We start from the raw sequence: 12,076 nt of genomic DNA, 5'->3' as shown, positions 1-12,076 counted from the left end.
GTATACAGAAGAAAGCAACAAACAGTTCCAAGTCAGTTTAATGATTGTTCAAGAATCTGACCTATTGAAAACAGGCCAAAAAAATAACCTTTGTATTTTAACTTCAGCATCAAACAAAACAGTAAATGAGAAAATGAGAGGTTGAAAAAAAAAATTCAATCCTTAAGATAAATCCCATCATATAAATCCGCTCTCTGTAAATCAGCATTTCTGAATGTAAAAAATGTTATATACAATTTGATTCATTGCTGTCTAATCCCAAAAGGACAACAGAAAAATATGGAAGATTGATTTTCACATCTCAGAGTTGCCAAGGATAAGTGTTACAAAACACAGCAAGAGCTACAAGGCCACAGGAAAAATAAACATGCCATAGTCTACAAAAGCTTCCCCAGCACATCTGCACAAATTCTCTAATCTGCACAAACAAATGCACTACAATAAAAATAAACCATCACACAAAGAAAAATTAGTTTCTCTGGGAAATTTGTTAGTTCACCAGGTCATTAACTCACATACTCGCAGAAGGGTGACAAAGAACACTTTTTAATCAGCATTTCATGGCATATGCAGAAAGTCACTGATCTGACAGTTTGAAATAATGGCTATGTCCATTTCAGTTGTTCTTCTATCAGTCTGTGTGGCATGGGAAGCAATACTCAATGAAAACAAGAGCAACCGACAAAAGTTTACTAAAATTCACCTTAAAAAGATGGTATCTGCCATCGAGAATCTCTGCACTTGGTCTTACTTCCATAGCATTGTCTTCAGCCTAAGTTAAATAACACATTGCCCATTAAGATACCATACAACTCTTAAGTGATGGGCCACAATCTGAATAATGGTACAGATGCAATCTAGCTGTAGCTAGTCTGTCACACTATCCACACAAATTGCCAGTGAAGCAACATAGGAACACACAGGAACACTCTAGGCTCAAGGTGGGGAGTCAGGTGCAAACTCTAACACACACACTAAACTGGGCTGAACAAGCTTTTGACACACAAGCAACTTTACAGGGAAAAAGCATCTAGAATATGGCAAAAGTTGTACTAATTACCGTAATTTTATTTGTGGATGAGGTAACTGGTAAAATTTCAAGACCCATTCGTATTCTCTTTTGCTTTTCACAGTAAGCTTTCCAGGTATCTTCATTGAATCCATAGTTGAAATAATCAGAGAGATCAGCCCCTTTAAATAGAAAGGCACAGGGGTTTTTACAAAGTTCATCTTTTCTTCACTGATCATACATACACCTTTTTTTGTAACATCAAAACAGATTAGGTATTGAGCTAAAAACATACCACTGAAATATACTATACAGTCTCGCATCAATAAACAGAGTGTTCATGGCTGAGACTATAAAAACATCAAAATTTAGTCAGGAGTAACCGGATTAGCATCCTGTCTCAGGGATCAAGAGTAAATACTTGCAGAATATCACAGGATATTATAATCCCTGTATCTTTACAACATGCTAAATTTAAGATCTAAAGGTTTGCTCTATGTTCAGTGAAGAACCACTCACTTTTGCTTGTTCTCTATTCAACTCCTCGTGTCGTTTTGACTCCTAGTTTCATATGACGCCATGAAGCATTTTTATTGTAAGAGAGGGATCAGACATAACTCAAATGCACAGAATGTATTTCAAATAGCTAATAGTTCAACCACCAGAACATTACCAAAGGCTTTTTTTTCCATTTTGTAGACACTATTTGCATTGCCAAAGCAATATACAAATACTAGAAAAATCTATACATAGCAGCAAGATGCACTGCCACTAAAAAAGCAAGTATTAGACAAGTCTGGCCAAATCACTTGAGCCAGTCAATACACACAGGAGACTTACGGAAAGCCTATGGATTTTACCCTACGACAAGCAGCTACGTTTCATCATTCTTCATGCTCAAACTGGCTAGAAATATTTTCCACTCCAGAGAAACACAGATTTCCAAGGAGAGTTCAGGATATGCATGGTTTGTAAATAAATAAATAAATAAATGGCATGTCCTACAGTCTTTTTGCTGATATATGTGCGGGACGTAAACTAAGCAACATGGCATGCCCACACACTCTGTGGCATAGCACAAAGGTAACAAGTAACTTAACTGCTTTTTCCAAACAATATTGTACAGTATCTTCTAGCTATAGGGTACATAACATCTACATGCAGTAAACAGCAACTATTATTAAAATAACCTACAGAATACCTACATATCAGTTAACGTAAGCAAGGGCATTACCTGGCTTTCTCCAAGGTTTATCTTCAAAAGAATCTAAATCTACTTCCAGAAGTGGCACACCATTAATACTCCCTGGTGCATCCAGATCTACCCCTTTAACTTTTGCACCTGTGAAGAAAAGTTAGAAAGTTAGAGCAGTTTGTCTCTACCAAACAGAGTTTTAACAGCTGTAATACACTTAAAATAGAAATTAAAAGTCAGATTTAAGTTTATCAGCAGGTTCTGGAAGTAAAAATTATTTCCTTAACCTAAAACAATCAAACTTTTTTTTTTTTTTCATTTTTACTAATACTACTTTGTCAATTTTCTTACCAGAAGATCCATAAGTTCGTCCTCCTCCTGTCTTAATATTGAGATTCACAGGGGCAGCTCCATAACTTGAAAGAAATCAACAAAAAACTGAATTAGACAGATAAAACTCTTAAAACAGAGGAAAACACAAAACAAGAGTTAGCTAAATCCAGAAACAAACTGGACTCAGGCTCAATCGCCATCCTGAACCTCTAGCTTTCCAAGCTGGTAACACTGTAAAAGTAAAGAGATCAGCCTAGGAGGAAGAGAGTGTACCTTTCTATGCTCAGTAGCAACTTCTCCAACTAATAAACAGTTGTCAAGCAAGTCCCAGCCACTCTTCCTGAGTTGAAAGGATAAAGACCTTCACAGAAACAAGAATGGACAGAACCAGAAGAAAGAAAGGAAAAATGCAGTTCATTTAGGGATACAGATGACACTCTGGGGATTAGAGTAAAAACAAAATAAATAAAAAAAGAAAGGGTTTAGACAGATCCTTTTCTCTTTTCGTAATTATTCCATTTAATTTGTACAGAAGTGGAAAATACAAACATTTCTCTACAATGATTGAAAGGCTGCTTGTTTCAGTCTACTTCTAGCAAATCACCGACCCTTGTGACCAACAGAGAAGTATGTAACATTTCACTTTCTAAAACACTTGAAAGCTTTATTCATAAGAATGTACTCAGAAATCTAGATACTGAACTGATTCAACCACCTTAGGAATTACAGTACTGTTCATTTGGAACACTGAGAGCTTGCTTTCACTACCATCTGCGCGTAACGTAGTTCATCCTCACAGGTGGTACAAACCCATAAACATAATGAGATTAGCATAGAATTAGAAGGCAGTGTATACTTTGCAGTACCACTTCTACGCAGTTTTAGTTTTCATCACAGTACAAACAGTACAAAACTGACACAAAACATTTAACCTTCTGATCTGCTATCCTGTATTTGTGCATGACTCAAACAAATATTACAATTTCTTTTCAAATAGCAGTTGACTACTATATGAAAAATCATTTAATCCTATAGAAGGAACTTGTTATCCTGAAGTTAAAATGAACAGCAATGTTGAGTTTTAGATTACTGCCCTTCCACGAACTTTCTGTCCAATTGGCACAGAAAAAAAGGTTTTTCAGGAAACAACCATTTCTACATAAAACTTTCTACTCTAATTGCATTTAGCATCATCTGTTCATTGTTTTCTGTATTCTGGAAAGAGCATCAGCAAATACAGAACGAATATAAATCTAGTTTTGCTTTATTCTCACAAAATTTGAGGTTACTGCCTACACCACAAGCATACTGCAAGTTATTGAAAGCAGACAAATGAAGAACTGAAAGAACTGCTATTTTTCATATTACACATATTACACATATATGATTTGCACAGTTAGTTTAAGATATGAAATACTGAAAGTTTAAAAACATTATGTTTCAAAACTGAGTAAATCACCTGCATTCTAAAGTTAAGAACACAATAATATGCATGAGTCAGACCTACCTGCAGACCTGACCTAATTCTATTAAGAATGACACCCTATTAACTCTGGTTTTAATAAGCGTAAAAACATTAGGATTGCCAAGTCAAACAAGCAAACCACTTCCCTCAGAAAACTACCATGTAATGAAAAATAGTATTTCGTAATTTGGGGTAAAAATTAACACTGTTTGAAAGAGTTCAGTGAAAAACAAGCCCTTCATCAAGAGAAGAAGGAATATGGGGCAACAACAGTAGCAAAAAAAAAATCTTATATGGTACAAATGCCAAAACTGTGATGCTGAGAAATTATCTCCAGAGACTGGCAGCTCCATCCTGAAGTACATTAAACTCTTATTTGAGAACATCAGTAAGACTTGAAACTATAGAGGTCTAATTAGAACTGTATCCACTACAAACAGGACAAAAGAGAAATGTTTCTAATGTTCTCCATGCTTACTGTTCTACCATTTGCACAGAAATATCACTGTCACACTAACAACCCTAAACACGCCATGTAACACAGCCATTCAATAACAAGTAACAACACTCAACTTTACAAACTTAATATCATTAATTCTCAAAATCTGAAAACAATTGAACTCATATAACAGCTCTTCCATTACATTTAATTGATTTCACCTCACATTTTTGTTTTCAAATCCCTATATCCTTAAAAACATTGTTAAAAACCTGAAAAAAAAAACCCCGAAAAAAAAACCCCCCACACTAAATTGACACTAACTATGCATACAATTTGATATTGATGAGTATTAAAGAACCTGAATTAATAATTAAATGCAATCTTGGAAGTTCCCCCAGTTAATATTTGCAAATAACTTACCCATACTGTGGAGCTCCTGTTTTAATATCCCCTATGGTGACTTGAACATCATCTTCATCATCATCACTATCACTATCACTGTCATCCTCAGCCTCTGCCACCTTCTACAAAAGAAAAAGTCATTGCTTAGACAAAAAGCAGTCACTTACCTTCATAGTGGAAAAATAATCCAGTCAAAACTATCTGTTCTAGAAATCTCTGAATGGAAGAACTTCTTTTCCTAGACCTAAAAACTGAGCATCATTAAGAGTATACTTAGGAGACTCATCTGATGAAATGCTACAAGTATCTGAGACATCTGCATCAAAATAGGGAACTATCTTTAATACTAAGCTCTGTTTCTGAAACATGACATTTCCTAAATAAGCATAAAATGGTTTCCACCAACATCCTTCTTCCCTCCACCTAGCTCACTTGTACTGGTTTTACTCTTATCTTGTCGGTCAGGAAAGAACCTAAACATATGCAAAACTAGCTTCTTGCCATTCTCAATTACATGTCCTGAGTAACTCAAATGTTTTTCCAGTTGTAGACACTGTGCTTCAGAAAAATCTATTCAGTTCCTATCATCAGTAAACTACGTAAAATACTTGAGATTTTCAGTGAACAGGCTGAAAATACAGATACGAGAGCACATGGCATGCTGTTCTGTCCCACAGCATTCAAGGTTGCTGATAAATAAAACTGTCATGCCAGTCCATGCCAAGAGTTCATCTAGTTCAGCATTTTTGGTTGGTTTGGTGTTTTGTCTTAGCTTTCCCCTCCCAGAGACCACAGGGGAGAGAAAAAAAGTGGGCAAACACGTATGATGCTCCACCCCAACACTCTTTCAGCTGCTGATTATTATCAGCTCAGGGAATTTCCTAAGTCAGTTATGGTTTGTCTTTTTAGTAACCCCTAATGGGTCTTTCTGTCAAGTACTTGCCCAGACTTCCCTTGGACTCATATAAACTCCCAGCAGTGACACTCTCTTTGGCGAGGAGTTCCACAGCACTGTCTACTGCATGAAGATCAAACCTATTTTATTTCTTTTCATCCTGGCTCCTCTGACTTTCACTTAATAGTTACAGTTCTCATGGTAAGGGACTGTGAGGAGTCAGTCCTTATTTATAAGGTCTATACATGATTTTGTTAGCCTCCATCATATGCTACATATGCTTCTCTTCCTTGGGAAGTCCTTATGTACTCAGCCATTCCTTGTATGGAAGCTACCTCAACCACTCTTGCTGCTCTTATCTCAACTTTTTTCAGTTGAAGTCTTTACAATAGCACACAGAATTCAGGGTGCAACTGAACCATGAATTTATGGTGTAAAGATATTTTTCATTTTGTTCTCTATTTATTTTCTGCAACATCCCAAAGTTGAAGTGCTTTTTAGACTCCATACAAGCATGTAACCATCAATTTCATGATCTTTCTATGTATCTTAGTGAGTCCCTCCTAAGTGGTAATGATGACCTCAGAGACCATAATTTTATTTGTAAGCCTGTTTTCCTCCCATGAACATCACTCTTTTTTCTATGCAGAATGACCTTTTATTAACCATTCAGTTCTTCAGAGATAGTCCTTGAATAATTTTCTAACATCAGAAAACTTGCATTCCCACAATTTACCCCTTTTTCTAAGTAACTTATAAGCACACTAAAGAGCACAGGTTATGCCAACATTCCAGTGAATCCCCACTGAAGGTGATCCTCCTTCACTGCCAAAACTGAACCTAGACTTTTACCCTCTGTTTTCTGCCTGTTACACGTCAATTATCATGTGGGACTCCTCCTATAGCTGTTTAGTTTTCTTAAAATCCTGTGGTGAGGAACTTATTAAAAAAACCTTTGCGGAATCCACGTGAACTTTATCAACCAGATCACCCTTATTCACATACTTGTTGAATCCTCCAGCGAGAGTCTGAACATACCAAAGCCAAGTTGATTCTGTCCAGGTAGTTTGAAGTTTTCCAAGCACAGCTGAGCTCTAGCCCTTACCTACTGTATCATCTCTTGCCTGGTACATAAATTAGACAAAAATAAGCAGCCGTGCAGAAGATAAGATGTTGGAGTACAGTTCATCCTTGCTATACAACATTAACATAATTGATATAAAAATTAAGAGTCTAATCTAGGGGGAAGTAGTCTAGATCAGTATAGATATCCTGTAAATACCAGTTGAAGACAGACGACAGCCTTCAATGCTGCTCAGCTGAAAAGTAGAAGTTCACCGATCTCCCACACCCACTCAGGCAACCCACTCAGCAGAGAGCCATTACAAATACATTGAACAGAATATAAAATTTTGCCTGGAGCATTTTCAACAAAAGCCAATTTCAATTATAAACAATGCTTTCTTAGTTCCTTCCTCACAGAAATAGTCTCCTTTTCTTATTCAACCAGCCTGAACACTATCCATTTTTCTAGGTTGCTTCTGACCCTTCATATGCACCTTCTACCACAAAGTTCTCAATTCTGTGGAGATAGCCTAATGATATCCTAACAGCGCTAGGCTTTATATACGTGAAAAATACAAAGAGAGGCAAGTACAAGGGAACTGCACCAATGGGGATTTTCAGAAGTATTTTGAAACCAGCAAGCCTTCTCCCTGTACCTAACATATAAAACCTACTGCCCATTTACAGGATTAGCATCAGCACAAAAAGCCTTTGGTGCACTTAAGAGCTTTTCAGTTTAAACAACTAAAATAGGTTTTTGAAGTTTTTGTAAGTTTTTCCCCAACTTTAAATAAGTCATAATATCTTTCATAAATAAAGTATTAGACTTACTGGAAAAAGAAAATATATTTTTGAGAGGCCAGTCCTTAACATTTTCACAAATACGACAGTGGTTCCTGCATCACATAAGAGAATTCTTGCAAGATATAACCCAAATATCCCAGTGAAGTAACACTACTATTTTTTCATAGAAGAGATTTAAACTGTTTCCATTCATAATACACTGAAGCCTTTTACCAACACTGCAACTGTAAATTTCATTTCCTGATCCCTTCCTTCATCCTACTAAGACTGAAGTTATAACATACCGCACATTCAGGACTACTACCAAACAAGTCTGTTATGTTGCCTCTGAAAGGCACATGTAATTCACCCCTTGATCCATATTTTCACATAGTTCTGCAAATGCTGATCGTTTATCATGCGCAAAAAAAAACGGTTAAAGGATTTTATTTTCCTATCAGTGAGGAAAATGAGAGATGGTATAATTTTGAAAAGATGTTTTTGAGAAAAGGCAGCTGTCTTGAAGCACTGCCTTTCCCCACCAAAAAAAAATGGAAGTACTATTTACTTATTTTCTGTAAGTTAGACTTAAAAAGTGTACTGCAGCTGGAAATTGGATTTCTTAATTTAGTAATTTCCACAGAGTTTATGCAGATAATGTCAAACACCTTTCAGAAAAGAAAAAAACAAGTGTACATTTATGCATTAAATTTAATGATAAGTCCTAGCCAAATTATGAATACCCCATAAATCAAACCAAATTAAAGCAGTATTCCAAAAACACATTTAAAACTACCGTTTTCACAACGCCATTTTCTGCAGCTTCCTCCTCATTTCCAGGTGGGGGTGGAGCACTTAAATAAAAACAAAGAGAGAAAGATGAAAGTAGGTATCTGTGCACATATTATTCCACATGATGAAAAAAGCCTTGCTACATCATTCCAGAGAAGACCCAAAGTTCCAGCCATCTTCTGCATTAATTAAAATAATTAAATAAATTTCTAGATGAATGTAACTTCATGTTACAGGATAATATTTAGATATCTTAAGTCATACTAACTGGATGTTCATAGAATAGTTGCAAGTGAAAAGGCACTACACCTGGATCCTCTTTTGAAATCAAAGTGAAATGTTTCATAATATATGAAGAATAACAGTTTTCTTATTTTTTCCCCTGCAGACTTTTCAAAGACATAATGGAAATTAAATAAATACCCATAGGTAATGTTGCACTGAATCAAAATTCCCACATCTGCATTGTGAAATTTTCTTCCACCATATGGAATAGCTACAATTCAATGATGAATTCTATTATATTTTAACTGCAGACTGAAAACTGTAAAAGTTTTAAAACTACTGGTCCACCTCAAGTGAACAGCACTGTCAAATCCATGCAAACGAGCTGTGTCACTGGGCTTACCTACTGCTGGTTATTTCACAGCAATGTTTTCACTTCCACAGTTCCATTAACTGTTGGGATGTTGCATCACAAATAGCAGAGTAAGCAGGGAGCCATTTAGAAACAATATTCTTTCACTGAAATGGCATCTCTGAAATGGACTGAGCAACTGCCAATTTTTATTGAACAGAATGATTTTGATCCCATCTTCTGTTGGCAAAATACCCACTTGTAAGCATTGCACCAAAGCACAGGTATGGCCCCAAGATTTAAACTTGACCAATCCAATTCATCACCCATTAAAATAACAGGCTAGCTACAGAACCTGAATAAAACCTCACAATTCTTAAATATATCTGAAGAAGGCGAAAACTAACAGGCCAGAGACCAAAACTTTGAACAGATGAACTTTCAGACCAAACTTTCAGACTTCCAAACACAACTCATATGATGCATAAACTACTATTTGTCTTGCTTTTTAGTCTATACTATGTATTGAGGCAGCCAAACGTTAAGCCAGACTCTGTTGACCACTGTTTCTAAAGATCATTTTGGTTGCCATGAAAATAATTTTCTTAAAACAACAGTAATACTGACAAAGGTGTCAGGTCAAGAAAAGGTAACTGGACACTAGGAATCAATTGATATGGACTAGCTTCCAAGTAAAAAGCAAATAAATAATTGGAATTCTCTGTGCTGGAAGAGATGATTCAAGATAAATGCAACAGAGGTCCAGAAAACTGTTAACTGACATGGAAAAGGTGACAGGAAACAGCTCTGTCTCTTATACAAGAGCTAATGGGAAGTAATTGTATCAGTAGCTGCTTCAAAACAAGATTCTATGTGGTCAAGTGATGGAGGTCATTACTGCTGTATCACACTTTGCCTTCCAAAAGCTGATGTGAGTTCAGAAGAAGCAACTGAGCAAGCTTATGGACAAGAAGTCCACCAAAGGTAACTGAATTCAAGAGTTCTTGAAAAAATCACTGCTGACTGAAAGCATTAATAGAAAATAACAATTCATGCTTTCTTGCATTAGCTTCCCTCTTATTACATTTATTTTGACAATCAATTATTTCCATAGTTTAACAATGATTTTCAAAGGAACACCTTTGTGCTTTCTCTCATACAGTTCCTTATAGCTCAAGCAGGCTGCCTCAAATACTTCCAAAGTTTTTCCTAATTTCTTTCAAATACTCTCTTACTAAAAAAACCCCAACCCCCAAACCCTCAGCTGATGTGTTACACAACATGCACATCAAACTAACTGATAATCTTCCACTGCTTCTTTGTAGTCTTCTTTTTGTAACTACATTGTAAACTCTCTGGGAGACAGACTGTCTTTTAATTTCTGAATTATCTAGAACAAATGAAGTCCTGATCCACTACCAAGACTGCAAAGCACCATGATTACAGAAATAAAAGACCTCCTGGCATTTTGTGAGGGACTACTGGTGTCCGTACAATTATTAAAACTTAAAATAACTGTCATACTCAAGCATCCCAGTTTCACAGGTAAAACCATTTCACAGAAAAGCCAAGTCATGCTAGCAGACCACACATATTATGTTAAGGGGATTTTCAAAGAAACCAGAGTGTGTTCAGGCGCTATGGACTTCCAAGCAGTTGGGAAAAAGAATGTAATTAATAACTTTTTTGTGCAGCCATGCTACAGGACTTCCAGTTGTCAAGATACTCACCTAGGTTTTTCTTCTTCTGGTCTCTCTGCTTCATTTTCATCTACCACAAGAGAAAAGAAACATGGTATTTAAGAATAAAATCCCCTTAATACCAACTATGACAAATATCTTTCCATGCAGAGGATTAGGCAACTCTTCAGTTTATTATTGAGATATTTTCATAACATTTCAATTGTGAAATCAGTCGAGCTGATCCCTCAGCCCTCGCAGCACTCGATGCTCACAGATCTACTACATAAGCAGGGTTTATTTACAGGTTTCGTTATGATCTGAACTTAAAGCAAGCCCCTGAAGTTGTGAACAAAGTTTACGCGCGAAAGTTCAAGGCTGCTTCAGTACTTCAACGCTGGGAGACCGGGCAGGGGGTACTGGGGAGAGGCTCGGCCGCCCCATGGGTGCGTGTGGGGCAGAGGAGCGCCATGCGGGAGGCCCAGCATGCCTCGGCCTGCGCGGCCAGGGCAGAGGGGCCGGGAGTCCTCCAGCGCCTGAGGCCGGCAGCTGAGCGCCCGCGAGGGAGGGGGCAGGGAGCCGGCACCGCCGCGGCGGGGAGGGGGCCGCGCACAGGCCCGGGACGGCGCCGCCGGAGGGCCGGCCAGGAGGAGGGGACTGAGCAGCCGCAGGGGTGGCGGGACGGGGGGGACGCTTTTAAACGGCGGCCGGTCAGCCCGGCTCGGCGGGCAGGTGCGGGTCGCTTTCAGCCACTGGCGGGCCTGGCGAGGCGGCGCGCACGCCGCGGCCTACACACCCCCTCTTCCCCCCCGCTACAGCTGCCGGGAAAGCGAGCCGGGCCGGCGAGCGGGGGACGTGGGCTGGGAGCGGGGGTCTGGGAAGGTCCGTACCGCCATAGAGCCACTCCTCCTCCTCGTCCCCGGCGCCCCCGCCGAGATCCGCCGACAGCCGCTCCACCTCGCCGGTAGACATGGCCGCCTCCCGCGGGACGCGAGGGCCCAGGCCCGGCGGCGCCTGGGCCTCTCGCCGCTGGGCAGCACCGCCTCGCTGCCCCGGGCCTCCGCCGGCGTCTCAGGCCGGAACCGGGCGGCGCAGGGCGGGCTGCGAGCGTCCGGGCGGCCCAACGGCACCGCTCGCGGAGGAACCGCCGCCGCCTGCTCGCGGCTTCCCCTCCCCCGCGGAGTGAGTGACACGCACAGGAAGCGGGCCCGGCCCGGCCCCGCGGCGCCCTGGGCACGGGCACGCGGGGGGCGGCCCCGGCGGAGCCGGCCCCGCTGGCCGGGCCGTTCTGCGCGGCCGGTGCCCGCTCTGCGCGCTGCCGGGCGCCGGGACTCACCTCGGCTGCGCCTTCCCCAGCCTCCCCAGGCGCGGCGTGCCTGCCAGAGCCGCCTTCCCGTCCCCTCGCTGCCCTGTGTCCGGCGGTCCTTGCGCTCTTCTAC

At 40.0% G+C, this 12,076-nt stretch overlaps 1 protein-coding gene across 13 annotated transcripts in view; it reads right to left on the bottom strand.

Moving 5' to 3' along the window:
* FIP1L1 (factor interacting with PAPOLA and CPSF1) overlaps positions 1–12,076 on the bottom strand; it is a 43,428-nt gene extending 31,352 nt beyond the window's left edge. For 6 of the 13 annotated variants that reach the window (XM_030493312.1, XM_030493313.1, XM_030493318.1 and 3 more), the window contains exons 1-8: positions 11,528–11,820; positions 10,689–10,728; positions 8,386–8,443; positions 4,865–4,968; positions 2,556–2,620; positions 2,244–2,351; positions 1,061–1,191; positions 704–772 (exon numbers count right to left, since the gene is read on the bottom strand). In XM_030493312.1, coding sequence (XP_030349172.1) covers positions 704–772; positions 1,061–1,191; positions 2,244–2,351; positions 2,556–2,620; positions 4,865–4,968; positions 8,386–8,443; positions 10,689–10,728; positions 11,528–11,609 — 657 coding nt within the window. In that variant the 5' untranslated portion in view covers positions 11,610–11,820. Of the gene's footprint in view, positions 1–703; positions 773–1,060; positions 1,192–2,243; positions 2,352–2,555; positions 2,621–4,864; positions 4,969–8,385; positions 8,444–10,688; positions 10,729–11,527; positions 11,821–11,973 lie in introns of those variants that run through there. The other 7 variants (XM_030493316.1, XM_030493317.1, XM_030493321.1 and 4 more) reach the window with 2 other exon arrangements.

This window comes from Strigops habroptila, chromosome 7 (genome assembly GCF_004027225.2).
Source record: "Strigops habroptila isolate Jane chromosome 7, bStrHab1.2.pri, whole genome shotgun sequence".
NCBI classification, from domain to species: Eukaryota; Metazoa; Chordata; class Aves; order Psittaciformes; family Psittacidae; genus Strigops; species Strigops habroptila.
The sequence above is the reverse complement of the archived record's forward strand: the minus strand, read 5'-3'. Positions and strand labels throughout refer to the sequence as shown.